Consider the following 18057-nt stretch of genomic DNA (forward strand, 5'->3'; position numbering starts at 1 on the left):
CCAGTTTCGTTTTCATGCGAGGGTATATCCGGGTGTCTAATGTTGCTGCTTAGTTGAACTGTCTATTCGGACGGAGTCTCTGATAAGTTTTTGTACTGTTTCATTTGAAAAATGTTAGGTGGCGCTGCAATAGAGGAGGCTCGTTGTGCTGATCTTTTTTAGCGCGCGACTGCTACTCGGCCAAAGATCGCAGGGGACGATTCTAGCTCATCGTACCTCATTTTTGCGAGCAAGGCTACAATTGCGAGTAAGAAGATGATAATAAAGCTCAGCTTTATGTTTTGAGAGATAACTGACCGTGAACGACAACAAACATCAGCCACGGCGTTCCGTTTTCAACTTCATGCATGTTTTTTTCTGCATCGCGTGCGTGTCCCAAATATTGTGCTCGCTGTAAATGCAAAGTCAGCCATTGACAAGATGTTTTTACGTTATGTGGGGGCAAATTGGTGCCTCTGATAACGTCAAACCGCCAGATTTATTCCAAGGAACCACCCAAAATTGCACAGTTTGAATTAGAGGTTGGGCTTCACCGCATGACACGAGCACCGTGCGTGCTAACATTTTTTTTTTATATCTGAAAAACTGTTCCGCGCAAGTCGACATTTTTTTTAGGGTGTGTTTTTTAAATGTTTCCCTGCAAAATGTATATTCTAATTTTTTTCTACTACCGGTGGTTTGATATACACAACTCCTTTTTTATCATTTTTTTCGACAACTTGGCAAAACTTTTGATTTTGATATTTTTTTTCACAACTATGATATATGAAAACCTTTAAAAACTGGTGTTATTGGAAAGGCCGTTAAATAATCTGCATTTTGTGCTCCTGCAATTAGTGCCTAAATAATTTTTTAGCAGAAAAAAAAATGTTTTCTTGGACCCCCCAAAATTGGTCAATTTTCTGCGGTAGCGAAAGAGTTAAAGTCCGACGTGACATCGCGAAATGCGTACGAGAAAAACGTTATCTGCGGAAATCCCAACGAAGCAAGCACAAAGAAAGCGCATGAAACGGAGAACGGGAGATAGTAGAGACAGCGAGCGAAGCAGGCAACGCCGTTCCGTTCACGAGGTGGCTACGCGGCTACGCTAGGTGGCGAAAGTCACCTTTACCCCCACCTCGCGCTAGCCGCTACCGCGGCTCCGAAGACACCAAGCCAAGCCAATCTGGCTCTCTAGCCAGTACGTCAGCTCGCTCGTGTCCGGTTCGGCCGCAGGTAATGCCGGCAGTGACTGTGGGTGGTTTTCTTACGCTGATTGTTTTGTTATTTTTCCTTTATTTTTTGCCTGTCTTTGTTCTAGACGCTCCGCGCTGCCGCCTCAAATTGAGGAGCGCCGGGCGCGACGAAGAAACGGATCGCTCGGTGCGCTCGCCATTTTTGATCACGACTATAGGTCGAGGTTCTTCGGTCACGATTATAGGTCGACCCTCAATTTTTAAGCACATTTTCGGAAAAAAAAGGTCGACCTATATTCGAATAAATACGGTATGTATTGGTGTCTTGCCTCAGATATGCGTAATATTTTGTTTTGGGCTCAACAGTGTTGAGAATTATGGGCATTGCCACCCGAATTAGATGTTTAAATTTGGCTGTGGGTGCATAAACCTATTGTTTAGCATCTGCCTTAACTTTGGCCAGGCGGCTCAGTTGAGGGACAGACAGACAGGCAGACCAAAATTTCCGCGTTGAAGCAGTCCAAGAAAGACTGTTGTCTTTAAAAATTTCAGTGTGGAGCCAGTGTTCCGTTTCGTTCTTGCCCAGTCCAGCAGCTAGTCCTTTAGCATTGCCAAAAATCACCTCCGCATCCAACTCTGCTTGGTAAAGATGGCACCTTGGCAGTTATGCTGAAAAGCAAGGAACAGCCGTAGACTTGTTCCGGAGAAAGTCACCACGGGTGTGCTATTACGCCAAGAAAGAATTGAAACTGGGAAGCAAGCCAACTAAGCTGCACTTTTATAGCAACCCTGCAACACTATTTTCAACTTTTTTTTAAATCTTGCAGAACGCTGTCACCCAACGCACCCAGTATTTGGATTAGGGGGTCGCAAAGTATCTCAGCCAAAAATTGCTGCTCTATGCCCATCAGATAACTTGTAAACTCGCTCAAACAATTTTTCTCTTTCCCGGTCTTGACGTTCTTCGACCGCTCGAATTACGTTACTAAGGCTAGTAGCGGCTGTTGGCCGGTTTTCCTTCAGTTGCAGCAATGAACGCTTTTCGATAGCAACTGTAAAAATAAAGCCACAAAAAAAGAAAGCAGAAATGGAAGATGTATCTAGTGCAACGAGCAAATCACGCCTTGCCGCTCCGTTCCAGGAGCGAAGGAAAGAGTGAAAGCGCTTATTGAAAGAGTTGCAGGGTGCCTTTAATGCATGTGTGCAGGTTCCTTCTGTTCTTGGTCTGTCTTAGCGTGGGTATGTGTTTTGTGAACATAGGTCTGGGGCAGTTTTCTTTGTTGACACAATATGATGACCATCCATATCTATTTAGCTAGCGATTGGCCCGATACCATGCGCTAGCTTGTCTAATCAAGGGTGTGGAGCGTCAGAGGCACTTTTTTTTTGGCATTGCCATTCCATTTTATGGGGAAACACGCAAGTCATGAGGAATCCTTCCTCTGTCTCTCGGACCCTATATTAGATAGTAAAATTTTTTGTAGGAAACCCCTTTTGTTGTCACAGAAGTGTTGTCATGGTTTGTTTGTTTATTTGATACCCACAGCACCATAAGGCATTACAGTGGAGGGAATACAACATGATTACAAGACAGAACACAAGCTCATGTGCGATTCAAACTTTGCAAACAGCAAGGATGGTGATCTGATCCCCAGCACCCACAGGGTTGCATTCTTCTTTTCGGGTCTGCATAATGGAGTCAGTGCATTCATGTACCGTATTTTCGCGCGTATAACCCACCCCTGCATATAATCCGCACCCCCACTTTCAGGCCGCCGGATCAGGAAAAAAGATCCTCGCGTATTGCCCGCACATTTGGTACATGAAAGGCTGCACCAAAGCTACTGCTCAAGCAACATGTGACATATTTTGGAGATAGGAAAAGCGTATATTTAGCAAGCAGAATACACTGACTGCAAGGCGAAAGTCACAATTCACTAATAAAATTCAGTTGTTAGAGTGCACTTGTCCTTGTTTTTTTTCTTGTCCTTGTATGTTGTGCGCAATCGCTGCCTTGGAAGGCTTAGTCAGTGTTACTGCGTAGGAGCTTCATTGCACAACGCACATTGCCGTGAACCTGCACTAAAGGAAAAAACCCCGCATATTATCCGCACCCCTACTTTTTTACTAAAATTTTCGCATTTTTGGTGCGGGTTATACACGTGGAAACACGGTATGCACGAGCTTTTGGAGAGGGGTTGTGCACTGCTGAAGGTCTTTCATGGATAAACCATGGATAAAACCGCAGCGAACTTAAAGGCCAACTGCACTCAAATTTTCGACAACGTAAAAATAATGCCACGTAATAGTACACATAAAAAGGGTGCGAAATGCAAAATACTGTGTTTCAAACATCAACGCGCGCGTCGCAAACGGCTCGCGACATTGGCGTTTTCGGAACCGAAACTGAATAGAAAAGGCGGCCATTACCGGCGGCCGGACGTGACGTACGTGATGGAACGGACGTGGCAGCGCCAGAACCGGCGGCCGCTCAGAGCCGCCTTCAAATGCGCATCGTAGCGTCCCGTTTCGCACTGTTATTTCCACAAAAGAACTTCCACTAACTTTTGCCCGGGATAATTGAGTTAAGCGCAATTCCGGCACCGCGCTGCTATCAGTCAAGATGAAATAGACCGTCCGTCAGTAATTTTTTTTTCCATCAGAATAACTGTCGGAGTAGCAATCCTTGGCATTGCGAGTACAAAAGTGAGCCCTGATTTACAAAGCTACTACAGTCGAACACGGTTATATCGAACACGGGTATATCGAATTATTGTCTATATCGAACTCATGAATTATCCCCTTGAAAATTCTGTGTATAAGTATAGGAATTCGTACGTTTATATCGAACGGTATTTTTCTCGACATTGGGTATATCGAACGCCGCGCGAGCTGGAAGGTGCTCTTCGGCGGTCGCTGCACCCCCCGCTTTCCGCAGTCGCTTAGTGCCTTTGCCGAAACCCTACAGGCACAGAAGCCCGGGCCTCGGAGCGTCACGCTTGCTTTCTCATGGATAACTGCTCGGCCAACCAAACCATCTGCGAGCTCGACAACATCGAGCTCAAGTTTCTGCCTCCAAACACAATAGCCAGGCTGCAGCCGCTCGACCGCTTGGCTAAGTCGTTCAACGTTGGATACAGGAGGCGACTCCTCGGTAGGCTTTTGATGAACCTCCGCGTGGGCACCTAGCTTAAAGTTGACCAGCTGGGGGCCATACACATGATGGCGGGTGCCTGAAACAGCGTAAAGCAGAGCGTGGCCAACTGCTTCCGGAAGGCAGGCTTCGTGACGTCTGAATTTTAAGAAGTTTGCGAAGACGGCGATGACGACGAAGAGGGCATGGAGGACACCTTTCGCGAGCTGTCGTCCGTTTTGCCGGCTGCTGTTCCAGCCGGAGTGTCTACCGGCAACTTCGCGAACGCTGACAGGAATGTTTAGGCTGTTCCGAGCGCCGGTGACGAGGATATCGTAGCTGCGGTTGCAGGAACCCAGGCTCATAGCTCGGGTGGCGAAAATCATCCGGACGCGGATGAAGCCACACGATCGTACTCCACCGGTGAACTGGAGGCTGCGTTCCGCTTCATTCGACGTAGTTGCGGCGACATGGAGGGAACGGGGATGTCGCACCTGGATATCCTCAAGAAGATCGAGGCCAGCGTGTTTAATTCCATATACAGGACGAAGAAGCAGGCCAAGATCAGCGATTTCTTTTCACGCAAATAAAGCATCCTGTTGCGTCGTTTGTGTGGACTTAGTTGTCATTCTTGATTGCACCGATCGGTAAGTGGTCGTCCGCCACAGGTGAGGTCTCAGAGCCCATATTTTTTATATCGAATTTTTCATATATCGAACTATTTCGCGATCCCCTTGGAGTTCGATATATCCGTGTTCGACTGTAGCTCATACGATATCGGAAAGCATCTTTCGTTAGCCGACGCCTCAGCTATCACATCGCTCTCTTTGGAGAGAACAATCACTATTTCTACTATATATTACGTAAAAACAGCTTAGTGAATTTCGGCCCAGTATTTTTCGCCTTGCTGCACATCGAGAATCGAATCATAAAAGTGGTCTGAAACTAAGCCAGCTTCCATATCTAAATGATGCACTAAAACACGGAAAAGTAACCTATCTACCGCTGCTTTCTACTTTCACCAGAGACATGTGTGCTCTTGAAAACATTTTGCTTTCAATTAGACTAAATCTAATGCTCTGCCAAAGTGAATCCTTCACTTGGGAATTGAACAAAAATCTAGTACATTGTTTAGGACAGGAGCAGCTTCGTTAGCTTTCGCACTTCGCGAAGACGACGGCCAATATTTGTGCTGATGTCTTTGTTACTGCGAGATAGGCTGATTTTGGTTCACTTAGCGAGCGAGGCAAAAGTCGCACAAATGTTTATACCCGCGTTTACAACTCTAGTTAGGTCGTCAAACTTTGGTAAAGGTCAAAAGGATGGAGGTGGCGTTGGGCACGCCCAATATGGCAAATATTGGACGCGGAAGTGCAAGTGGTCAAGAATTTATATCTTTTTTTTTTTTCTGTGATGCAATGGGAATGACAAAAGAAAGGCAAGTGCGCATTTCGCGCTATTTTTCTTTTAGTAAAAATATTATTTTCAAGTAAAAAAGTTTTGCCAACTGCAAAACGTTCACTGAAAAAAAATGGGAGATATTGCTACCTATGCTGTTAGTTTTAAACATGCGATGGCGACGGCGGTACAGAGCACTGGTGTAGCAGAGAAACCCCGGGTGAACGCACCCCTGCGCACGGCGCAGCGCCGTGCAAGTCGCCGGAGAAGTGCGAGCTCCACGGGACAGGTTCCCCAACCTCTGTCACAGGCCACTCGGAACTTGTTTCGGCGACTCTCCGCCAGGTGCAAACGTCGTCTGTGCGGGGCTATTTTGAACGACGGTGCCTAGCGTGCTCTGTAATTACGAAGCTTAGGATTTCGCCATGGTGATTTTAAAGGCTTAGACTACTGATTTGGATCAAATTTGGACAAAGAAAAATTTGAGTGCAGTTGGCCTTTTAAAGGGACACTGAAGTGATTTGTAAACATTGCAGGATTACTAGCGCAAATTGTAGTCCGGAGTCGACCGGCCATGTTTCGACCATCTGAGTGCATTTACGCGTATTTAGTAGAAAAATCAATTCGAAAATGCTGTTCTCCTCTCTGCATCCTCGCCCATTTTCTGTGGCGTTTTTGTGTGACGTCAGGAGGAGTTGACTTGGCTTGACTGCGCTACTGCACGGCTCGCTGGCCTTCCGACAAAGTCAGTCAGCCCAGCATTTATGGTACAGCGTATAGTCTGCTGGCTGCCGAGGGGTCGTCGCAATTCGTTCACTCAGTTGAAACTAAGCCACGACACGTTTGTGAATGGAAGAATGTGCCTTTCTTTAGTTTGTTAGTTTGTACACTGTATCTAGCTCCAAGTCCAGGTCGCTCCGCACAACCGCTGCACAAGCGCACATGCGACGCTTCGCTGACTGGTGCGCTGGTAGGAAAATCTAAGGCCACTTGAAGACGGGAGAAGAGTCAGCGAAGTCAATACAGGTACTTAGGAAATAAAATCAACTGAAACTTTTACCGTACAGCGTAAAACTAGGGAGCAGGAAGCACTTTTTTGCGCTGGGTGAACAATCACAGCGGTCAGCAGCACAACTACCGTATAATGCGGAATATAGGTCGAGGCGGAATATAGGTCGACCCCCTTACCTTGTAGCCGAAAAATGCAAAAAAAAAATAATTAGGTACCAACCATTGTTTTATTGAGACTATAACTTGTTTTGTCTTAGATTACTCATTTAAAACTGTATGAAGTATCGTCGGACGACTGCTTATGGCTCGCTGTCACCCACACAGCAGGTCGTCCTCGGTGCAGTCCAGGGAATTGCTTATGCAGCACTTCTTAAACACTCGCAAGACCATGTCATCGTGAAGCGAGCGCAAAGCATGGCACACTCGTGTGCCGACCGTAGCGACAGCCAGTCTGTGCAGGCGGTCGGCAAACATCTTGGGGTATCCATTCGTAGAGACATCGCACGACGCTAGCGGACAAAATCTGCCCCTTTGTACAGCAGCACAGGTGCACAGAGCAGCGCCCATGAAGCGAGGTCGTCCGAGCATTGCATACCGAGAGCTGCCCCTTCAGCTAACGCCGCTAGCAACACTTCTTGGTGATGCCGAACTGGCGCAAGGCAGACGCGTCATTGGCCTTGGAAAACCCGCACCCTTTCTTTAAATGCTGCTGTGAACTGGCACCAAGTGCCTAAACTCATTTTGAGCAAGAAGAAAATAGCACGCACACATTCGCCGACAGCGAGAGAACCAACAAAACAAAGATGGCGTCGCGTCCGATTGATGGTGGTGGCGATGGTGCCTTTGGGGTTTGGATGGGCTCGATGGGCTGCCCGGTCGCCAGATGACAACTGCCAAATGACTGCAATATAGGTCGAGGGGTGACTTTTAGGCAAATTTTTCTGTAAAAAATCTCGACCTATATTCCGCATTATACGGACGCATCTGCGAACGCTTTTCCGTCTAAGAAATGCAATTGCTAGACGTGAGATATTGTGGAAACTTGGGGGACGCTTACTGCACGAGCGCTATACAACAAATAGTCACCTAAGCTGCTTGAAATGCTAAAACTAAATAAAAGTGTAAACTGGTTGTACATTATATACCTTATATTTCCGCCGTCGCCAGCACTGGCCTGTGGCCGAGTGGTCTCGAGCGCTAGGAACAATATTTTGCAAGTCGCGAGTTCGAATCCCCGAGGGCACTTTTTTTTTTTTAAGCTGATTTTTTTTTTTTCGGTTTTGGCCGATGTTTTCTATACTGAGTTCACCTTTTTTTTTGGCCGTAACGTTCACTGCTCCACGAACTAGTCCACAGAACTCGCGCAGCCTGGCACTGGCGCGCTAGCGAGTTCTCGTTGGCGTGCTGTTGCCATAAGCACCGACTGCTTGCGGGCAGTAGGCACAGGCCAGAATCAACAGACCCTTGGCCTGGTGTGAACACGCTTTTTACGATACAGGCATGAGTGAGGCAAGCTCCAAATATGGGGGGGAAGTGCATGGCATTTGAGCGTCTGCGGGGACACGGAGGGCGTTCATCCACTGCGTAGGCTTGGGCTAGTGATTGCTACGATTCCAAGCCGTCCTGGGAGGCTTATCTTAGGCAGTTTACAGCCGACAACATGGCAGAAGCGCGGTATGACGATTATTGAGATATCGAGAATGCCCGTCCAGCGCTGCCGTCGGATGTCAAGCATGTTGTTTTACAGAACCGAAACCAAAACTTCTTTGAATGCTAATCGTGGGCATCATCCGATCACGGTGCACCTCCCCTCGTTGTCACAGCGTTTAGTTAGTGCAGCTGCAACAGACCGCGCATAGTAGTTTTTCTTCTTTCGGGCTTTATAAAAAAATCACCGACTTGTCAACCGGATAAACAATGAAAAGTGTGTTCACTTGAGCCAGTTTACGCAGTGCTAGTATGACGAATTCACTTCAGTGTCCCTTTAAAGGGGCTAGGAAGACAACATAGAACATCGCCCAGTTTAAAAGATTCAGTGTTTTATAATAGCTTGAGCACTTGTCGGTCAACAAACGATTCTTCATTCACTGAAAAAAAAATCGACAATTAAAACAGTATTTCAAATCTCCTTGTGCATTGCAGTTTCCTATGCGGAGCATCTGTGTGTATGTTTATGTGTTCGTTTTTTTGCACACCCCACCATCCTTACTGCTACAAAAAAAAAAATGCGTGTTAAATTTCAAGGCCACATCGCTCGATCTGCTAGGCTGCAGTTCCAGTCTCATTTGCGCTTGATTTTGTCAGCCTCAGCCAATCGCATAAGCAGGCCGTAATGTTTCTTAATTATAGTGTGGCGAGGTGGGGAATTACCTGCTTATTCTGTTTACCTCGTTGTGCAGCTCGTTTTAGCGAAATTGGTGTTAAGGGGGACATGGCTGTTAAAACAGCTTCTTTTAATTGTTTAGTAAACTCTGCGAAACTTGTCAGTCTTGCTGTGTTTTCCCAACTGATTTCAAAGTTGCCCTTATTTCTTGAGTCGGTCAATCGGTTCCCAAGATAATTAGAGATAATAATCAATTTTTGGACGAAGAATAGACAAAACAGTGTTGGTCATAAAACTGTAACCGTTGTATTTTCCTATACATTGAACCCTGGTGAGTGCAGTAAGAGAATCGGTTTTTTGATGCACCGCTTGGAACTAACTTTACAGCTAATTAAGCTTTGGTGGTAGCAGTGGCAAGGAACCATTTTTAATGCCCGTTTCAAACACTAAAGCTTAATTGACTGTAAAGTTAGTTGCAAGTGGTGCATCAAAAAACCGACTCTCTTATTGCACTCACCAAGGTTCATAGTATTGGTAAATATAAAGATTACAGTTTTTTGACCAACACTGTTTTGTCTATTGCTCCTTCAAAAATGGCTAATTATCTCTAATTATTTTGTGAACTAATTGACTGACTGAAAAAAATAAGTGCATATTTGAAATCGGTGGGGAAAAAGCAGCAAAACTGACAAGTTTCACGAAGTTTACTTGAAAATTAAAAGAAGTCGTTATAAGACCAGTGTCCCCCCCCCCCCCCCCGTAAATCTTTGTATTTTTGCCTTGACAAGACCAGTCTACCCAGCTAATAAAGTCTGTGTGCATGCACCATGGATGAAACACGTACAATGAAAAGAACTCGTCGAAAGAGGACCAAACGGTGGATGTCTCGCTCCTTTCTGCCAGGTGATGGCGTCGTGCTCGGTGGACAAGTCCATCCGGGTGTGGGATGTGCGGGCGGCGCCCCACAAGGCGTGCATGCTCACGGCGGCCGACGCCCACGAAGCGGACGTAAACGTGATCAGCTGGAACCGCATGGAGCCCTTCCTGCTATCGGGCGGAGACGACGGGGCCATCAGAGTCTGGGACTTGCGCACTTTTCAGGTGGGTCGAAATTAGCATATTTTCACGCGTATAACCCACTGTTGCATTATAATCCGCACCCCCGCTTTCAGCCCTCCAGAAAAGAAACAAAAATCCTCGCTTATTGCCCGCACATTTGATACAGAAAAGGCTGCGCCAAAGCTACTGCTCAAGCAACACATCTCCTACTGTGTAGACAGAAAAAGGGCGTATTTAGCACGTAGAATGCCCTGATGGCAAGGCGAAAGTCGCAATTCACTAATAAAATTCAGTTGTTAGAGTGCGCTCGTCCTTGTTTTTTTTCCCCTTGTCCTTGTATGCTTTCCACAATCGCTGCCATGGAAGGCTTAGTCAGTGTTACTATGTAGGAGCTTCACGGCAGAACGCACATTGCCATGAAGCCGCACCAAAGGAAAAACCCTGCATATTATCTGCACCCGTTCTTTGCCACTGCCACTTTCGCTTTTTTGGTGCGGTATACGCGGGAAAATACAGTAATGTGCAATCACTTATTGCTGCCGTGAGAATGCTTCAGGTTGCTATGAGCACCCAATCGTCCACTTCTTGGAGCATCTGTTTAATAAATGTCCTGAAGACTGGAGAACCTACGGCTTTAGCAAAAATGGATTGCTCTGTCTGGTTGACATGTATTTTGTGTATTGCCTCAGTAACCGCGGCAGTGGCTCAGTGGCTAAGGCGCTGGGCTGTTGATCTCAAGGACGTGGGTTCAATCCAGGCCGCAGCGGCGGCTTTTTAGGTGGAGGCGAGAAGCAAAAATGCTTTTGTGTCAAGGTTTTGGCTTGTGGTGAAGGTTTTGGCACGTGATGAAGTGGTCGAAAGTAATCCGGAGGCCTCAGCTGCAATGCTTCTCATAGCCTAGGTGTTGCTTCAATGCGTTTAACCACCGAAACTTTGTATTGGCTCAGGCACATACCGTATTTACTCACGTGATGAACCCACTTTATTTTTTTTTTTTCCAGAAATTTCACCTTACATTTGGGGGAAGTTTCAGTATGTGAGAAAAGTTGCAACAGATTTTTTAAATTTGAAATTTCATACATTAAAGATGTAAAGAGAAGTGTTCGCAAAAAACCTTACCTTTCTAGTAAAAGCGTATAGGTAATTATGTAATCAAATTTTTTTTTTATTTACAACACACTAGTGGCCCCCTACTCACCATGGAGCTGTCCTCCTCACTGAAATTGCTCGCCGCTTCATATTTGTCGTGGGCCCACGGCGCATTGTTTTTCATGCCGTCAAGGCGCTCCAAAACTTCTTTTCGCACACTGGGAAACTTCCATTCTTTGGGCCCACAAAACACGCGGCTATCCCTGTTCATACACGCACGGAGTCAACACTAAATCGCTGCCCAGCCGTGCAGGTTCCATGTGCATCAACGCATGCTCCACAATTTTTGCTTAAAACCAACTGTGTAGCTCATGTACTGGCTCATTGCACACCATGCACCAGGAGCACAAAAAAAAAAGGTCGCAACACAGATGAACAAAACCATGGAGCGTAATGGCAAAGGCACGGAACAGCACAGGGCAGGAAAGGAGTGCGGAGTACGTTTGGGTCTTTGTTCGCGCAAAGCAAGGCGGTTTCATTAATAGAGTTCTTATAAATGGTGTGTGCTTTTATGACAACCACTTCCTTAGACTGCTTATATCGAATTATGCCTTATATGGAACCGGTAGGGTTTTTTTTTTTTTTTTTGCAAGTTCAATGTAGCCGAATTTGACTGCTAATAATACTGGTCTTTCATTTTTAACGGTTGCCTTGTGAATGTGCCTGAATGCACAAGAACCTTAACCCTTTGAGGGTCGAATTTTTTCGACAAATGCGACCCCCCAGGGTCGATTTTTTTTTATTGCTGATTTAAATTCTTCGGATGAATCTATTTCGAGAAAAAACTATCGTAGTTTTTTTAGGGTGACCGTAAAGTGACAAAAAAATCGTTTGTGTTGTTACATATATGTGGTTTATTTATGAGTAACGCAATAAAAATTCTAAATAAAAAGGAGAGAGTAACAAGCCGGCACCTTTTGAGTGAATCAAAATCAGATAGACATCAGTTTCGCAGGCGCAAAAAGTGGGAAGCGCCTGAAGGACGATACCAAAACCAGCCGCTGCGCACGCGCGGCCGGATGCGGGAGCGATAGACAGCGCACCACCCATAAAATTAAAAAAAAAAAAAGGGAGAAAAGAGCCTCATCAGTTTCGCAGGCGGCCTTGGTCTGGGGCAGGCGCAAGAAGCGAGAGGCGCCCGGGCGCCCGGTGGGCGATACCCAGCGCGCCCCCTCGTTAGTGGATGCGCAAGCGATAGCCGGCTCGCCGCTGAAGTAAATCATAAAAAAAAAATTAAAAGAAGAGCCATCGGCGAAAGAAAAAAATTTGACGTATTTCCGAAGTGTGGCAGCACACGTCAAGCAAGAGGAGTTGGCGAAAGAGGCCGCTTTTTAAAGATACAAGCAATGCCGTATATGTACGTCATTGACCATTTTGAAAGTGTTTGCCGATGCCGTACATGTACGGCCGTGACCCTCAAAGGGTTAAATATGGGTTCCGCAAAAGGCATTTCATGCCTATTGAAAATGTCTGAAAAGAGTTTAAATTATAATTGGATCGAGCTTGTGATCATAAATGTGCATGGCCAGTGCTTCGTTGACGTAACAATCAGTCGACCACACCTGCGGATCAAATTGCATTTAGAACTACTTCATGAGTAGTGTTACAAACACCGTTTATTATTTTTTTATATATAGTATGGACAACGGGTGGACCACCAGTGGTCCACCCGTAAATGGAGTGCATACCCAGAGACAGGACTGAAAAAGGGGAAACACCGATACCTCGATGGAGGGATGAGACAAGTAAATGTGGTGGTAGGTAGCGAGTTTGGACACCGCAGCACAGGAGCTGTTGGAGCTTCTTGGGAGATTCTTTCGCCCTGCTACGGACATGAATGGGGTGCTGATGGTGATCATTGGGAACACTTGGCCTTTTTATTTGCCTGCCTGAAACAGTTCTGAGCCGTGCAAAATGACAAATAAGGGAGACCTAGTGTAATCAGTCTTCTTTACAGCGGGATGTAGAGTACACTCCCTTTAAACGAACCTTAATGGGGACGGTAAAATCTGTTTCATGTTTTAGCAGTTTCGCTTAAAGCTCACGACACCAAGAAAAGTCTGTCCAAGGTGGTTTTCTTCAGCTTGACATGACACTGCAATGCATGGCAAGAAAAGCGCCTTCTCAAGATCCCTGTCGTCAGCTAGGCGCATCAGTTTCCTATCGGGGGCGAAAAGTGCCACTGTTGTGTGCCTTGTCAATCTTTTCACGATCCTTCAGGGTCTTCGAAACAGTCTCCAGGATGCCATGCCTTTCTGCAATGGCAGTCTTCGACTCCTGGCCGCGCTTTACGTCTTTGAAAACTTTCATTTTGACGCTTCAGGACAAGGGTGTTTTTCTGCAGTTCATTCCATATTGCCCGCACGTTGAGAGACACACACTTTAAAAAGCGATGAACCAACGCCGGACGAAAACAATGCACAGAATGGCATCCACAAACAAAAGTACCCGGCTGTGGCGAAGGGTAGCGCGGTGCGACCACCGGATCGGATTGGATTGTGGATAGCGACAGTAACAAAGTCAATATGGTGCTCAGTTTCGGTATAGTTTATCCATGATGCCCGCAAAGTGGTGTTTCGATTGTCCAGCACAAGTTAGCACTGATTTTATAGGAAACCAATTTTTTTTTTTTTTAGATTGTTTCGTTTAAGAGACATTTTCGTTTATGCGAGTTTCGCTTAGCATGCATCCACTGCATTTCCACATCATGGGTGGAGATGATGATGGTGATGGTGCTTTTGCAGAGCGGCCGCCCCGTGGCGACGTTCAAGCACCACCTGGCGCCCGTCACGTCGGTCGAGTGGCACCCGACCGACAGCACGGTCTTCTGCGCGAGCGGCAGCGACGACCAGCTCACCCTGTGGGACCTGGCAGTGGAGAGGGACCGGGACGCCGAGACTGGCGCGGCAGCGAACGAGGAAGACGACGAAGCACTGCAGGGTCTTCCTCCCCAGCTGCTGTTCATCCACCAGGGGCAGAAGGACATCAAGGAGGCACACTGGCACCCACAGATGCCGGGAGTCATCCTCAGCACGGCCCAGAACGGCTTCAACGTGTTTCGGACTATAAGCGTGTAGGCGGGGTTAGTCGTCTTGTGCAGATAATGGTTGGAGGTGGCACACTGGTGTTGCATTGGTGCTACACTGGTGTTGCACTGGTGAATTTTGAGGAAACTATCGTTTGATGTAGACAAAGAGAAAATTGGTATGGCATTCAAACCAGCACAGTGGTGTTGTGTCGCATTGTTGTACATTGAGGAAACTTTGGATTGTCTCGTGTGCAGAAGGCGGAGTCAGTCGTCTTGTGCAGATAAAGGTGGGAGGTGGCGCACTGGTGTTGCGCTGGTGCTGGTGTTGCACTGGTGTATTTTGAGGGAGGTATCGTTTGATGTAGAAAAAGAGAAAGGCGGTATGGCATTCAAACCAGCACAGTGGCGTTGTGTCGCATTGTTGTATATTGAGAAAACTGGATTGTCTCGTGCAGGCAGAGAAAGGTGGTGTGACGTTCAAACTGGCACAGTGGTGTAGTGCCAGTGTTGCACTGGTGTATTTTGAGGAAACTCAGTGGATCACCTCGTGTAAAGAAAGATGGGAGAGGTGATAAAACATAAAAACTGGCATACTGGTGTTGCACCAGTGTCTAACCGGTGTTGTCCTGTTGTATTTCAAGGATAGTGTATGGATTGTCTCATGCAGAGACAATACGGTGTTTGAAAGGGCACACTGGTGTTGGAGTGGTGTATTTTGAGGTAACCCTCTGGGTGATGTCTTGTGTGGAGAAGGATTAGAGAGGTGGTTCAGCATTCAAATGGGTACACTGGTGTTGCACTGGAGTATTTTGAGGAGTAAGCAACGAAAAGCACGCAACTTTTGCACATTTTAATTAAAACGTGCAAAGATGGATGTTTTCCTACCAGCTTATTCATTCATTGGCAACACATAGATGGCAAGGAGTCACTGTGGCCTCCCCTACCGATGTGTTTCGGGTCATCAGGCTGTTTGATCAGGGGGACTTCGTTTATATTTGTGAGGAGTATCAAGCTTGCATCAATGGAATGTTTGGTTGGAATAACTGTGCCTGGGGTTTGGTTGTAAGAGTGTGTGTGGGAAAGGATGCTACTTGATTCGCATAATGACATTGTGTCCAGTCTTGATGTATGTTTTTAGTCCCACACAAACATGCATGATTTCTTCAGTCGTGGTGGTTAGAAGAGAATGTCCCGTCGAAACTTGCACCGGTGTTATGTTCAGTGGCTCTGTGTTTTAAGTCAGTTTCAGGCAACCAGTGGTAGACACTGTTGTAAGGGTAAAGTCCATCATACCCAGTTATGCATCGTAATCGACCAGTTGTAGCTGGCATTCATAAAAAACAAGCAGCAACTTTTTTTTTTTCTTGGTTCATGTGGCTGTTTCAAAAAAATTACTTAACCTGTACACTGAAACAAACTATGGCATTCACACATCACCTGCAAGTTCTCCCGTCTGCTGCCTCTGCGCAGTCTCTGCCAGGCGTACCTAAGATGTATAACCAAGCCCAGTGTTAACCCTTGCAGTATTTGTTTGTATCGAGTGTATAACAAGGTTACATCTTATCTGATCATCGAAACTTCCGATGTCCGCACCCCTGTGTAAAAACAAACATACCACTCTTCCCGACGAGACTAACACAGCTAAAATGTGTCTTGTGTGGTACACAAGAAAGTTGGTGGCAAGGTGCCACTTTTTCATCCCTTTTCTTTACCTCTAACTTAAGTGTTTGAAGTTTGCGTTACTGTTATTCCAACATGGCTGTCTTTGAAGTGAACCAATTTTTTTACTGTGTATTCATGGTTCCTTCAGTTCCTTTTGAGATTGCTGTCTGCTGAGATGAACAGATTTTACCGGTTTTTCTGAGTTTGTATTAGCACAAGTTTACTGTAGTCTGCATCAGTCCATGCAAGAACTGGCTTAGAATATAATGCTGGGGATTATTTGATGCTGTTATATGTACCATGAGCTGCTGTTTCTCTTGCCTAAGTTTTTGGCATCACTGATCTCACGTGATTTCGTTAATAGTCAGCCCAACGACCGCAGATTGCAGCAGCGTCTATGGGAGAAACAAGGTGGAGGGACTAGAAGTGTCAAATTCATTATTCACAAGCCATTTTTCTTTCTTCGTTTTTCTATATGGCGGTATTTGCACATGCTTGCAGAGTACAAAAGCAGTTCTAGGCCAGCCATTGTGTCTGTGTTGTGGCCACGTTAGGTTGGAAGACAGGTAGCTTGTACATCCTTGCACTTTTTGTGCTTGTGTTCAAAGTGTTGCGCTCGATGCTGGAAATGTGTGAAGGCCCCGTGTTTAGTCTGTGTTATAAATAAATTTGTTCCAAACACCTTTTATGCACAATGGCTTTTGTTTTGGTTAAGATTGTTTTTGTTTACATTTGTCATCATGAGTAGTTCACTGATATACGAGAGTGTGGCTCGAAAGTGCAGAGGAAGTGATTCGCCATAATGGGCTGCGGCGCCGTTACCCGCTCACTGCTACCACCTAATGCAATTCAAATTTCCCGCCTTCGTAGTGTTCGCGTGCCCCGTGTGAAACAGCGCCAGCAGTAGTTTGGTTCTTTTTGTGCTTGCTTTTCTTCCCGCACGTGCCGGCGTTGCACTGCCACTCTTTTACACTTAGTAAAAACCAACCCAACGAGCGTTCCTAACTAAAAGAACGCGGGCACTGTCGTTTAATTACATATAGTATTTTGCCTCAAATGTAGCTGCAGCTTTCTTTGCGCGAAACAACGAGGAGATGTATGACAAGTACCAGCGTTTCATGAGTTTCGAATGGTTACGACTATTTAAGCCACTTGGTTTTCGAAGCTTCTGCGGGACGCCCTACGACGGGACGCCGGAGTCTACTTGGGTCCGTTATCTCGCAGCACTGCCCGATTCCGGCAGTCGTTTGAAATCAAGCATTACAGCGAGCTGCGACAACAAGGCGAACCCCTAAAGTGCTCTGCACTTAAAAACCAATGCTCTATCAAGGTAACAAGGTGTCATTCGTCTATTTTTGATTGCCAAGCCTTCATCTTCATTTCGCATCTTCAATTTGTGCCATGTGTCAGTTTATTATATCAGATGGATTACTGCAAGGTCTACCTATGTGCTTTGTCGTGAATTGCTTGTCGCGTGTTAGTAGAATTAATTTGGTTTTAAGTTGCCTAGTGATTGGATGCCATGACACACGAGCTGCAATATAAACACGGGTTCATGTGAGTTGTTGTTGCAACCGTGCGCTTCACGTTTCATGAAGCCATCGCACTTCTAGCCCAGTTAGTTGTTACATTCACGTCAGTGTCCTTGTTTGACCATGTAAAAAAGCTTTTTGTACCTTTAAGGAGCACAGCCAATATTTTGTATTGGCGTTCAGTCCACCAAAACCCTGTACCATTTACGGGCAGATTTCCTTGCAGTAGCATCAACACTTTCTTGGTCACTGATGTACCGGTTTGTTTTCGCATTTTCCCTCCGCAGTGTCACTGACGTACCAGCACGTTCTCCATTGTGCATTCAAAAATTCACCTCGTAGTGCAAAGCTGGCACGCCTGGACTGTTTGCGCCATCTGTCGAGTCTTTCTAGTAGCTCGTATTTTCACTCACAAGCTCAATACATGTTCTATTCAAGAGTACAGAGCAACCGCGCCAACCCTTCGTCGCTGGGAGGCATGGTCGCTCCGCGTGCTGTTCTCTGTCGGGATAAGCGACCACACGGCACGCTTGGGATTACGGGTGCAGGGGTTGTTGCGCCATCCGCAACAGGTTTCTATGTTGTCT

At 46.2% G+C, this 18057-nt stretch overlaps 1 protein-coding gene across 1 annotated transcript in view; it reads left to right on the forward strand.

Moving 5' to 3' along the window:
• Positions 1 to 16624, forward strand: part of L(2)09851 (WD repeat-containing protein 1 l(2)09851) — a 35495-nt gene extending 18871 nt beyond the window's left edge. Inside the window, exons 6-7 of the mRNA XM_077670372.1 lie at positions 9944 to 10141; positions 13993 to 16624. Coding sequence (XP_077526498.1) covers positions 9944 to 10141; positions 13993 to 14325 — 531 coding nt within the window. The 3' untranslated portion in view covers positions 14326 to 16624. The remainder of the gene's footprint in view (positions 1 to 9943; positions 10142 to 13992) is intronic.
• Positions 16625 to 18057: the final 1433 nt, after the last annotated feature.

Source organism: Haemaphysalis longicornis, unplaced genomic scaffold (genome assembly GCF_048455015.1).
Source record: "Haemaphysalis longicornis isolate Haplotype H1 unplaced genomic scaffold, Haemaphysalis longicornis Haplotype H1 scaffold_5, whole genome shotgun sequence".
NCBI classification, from domain to species: Eukaryota; Metazoa; Arthropoda; class Arachnida; order Ixodida; family Ixodidae; genus Haemaphysalis; species Haemaphysalis longicornis.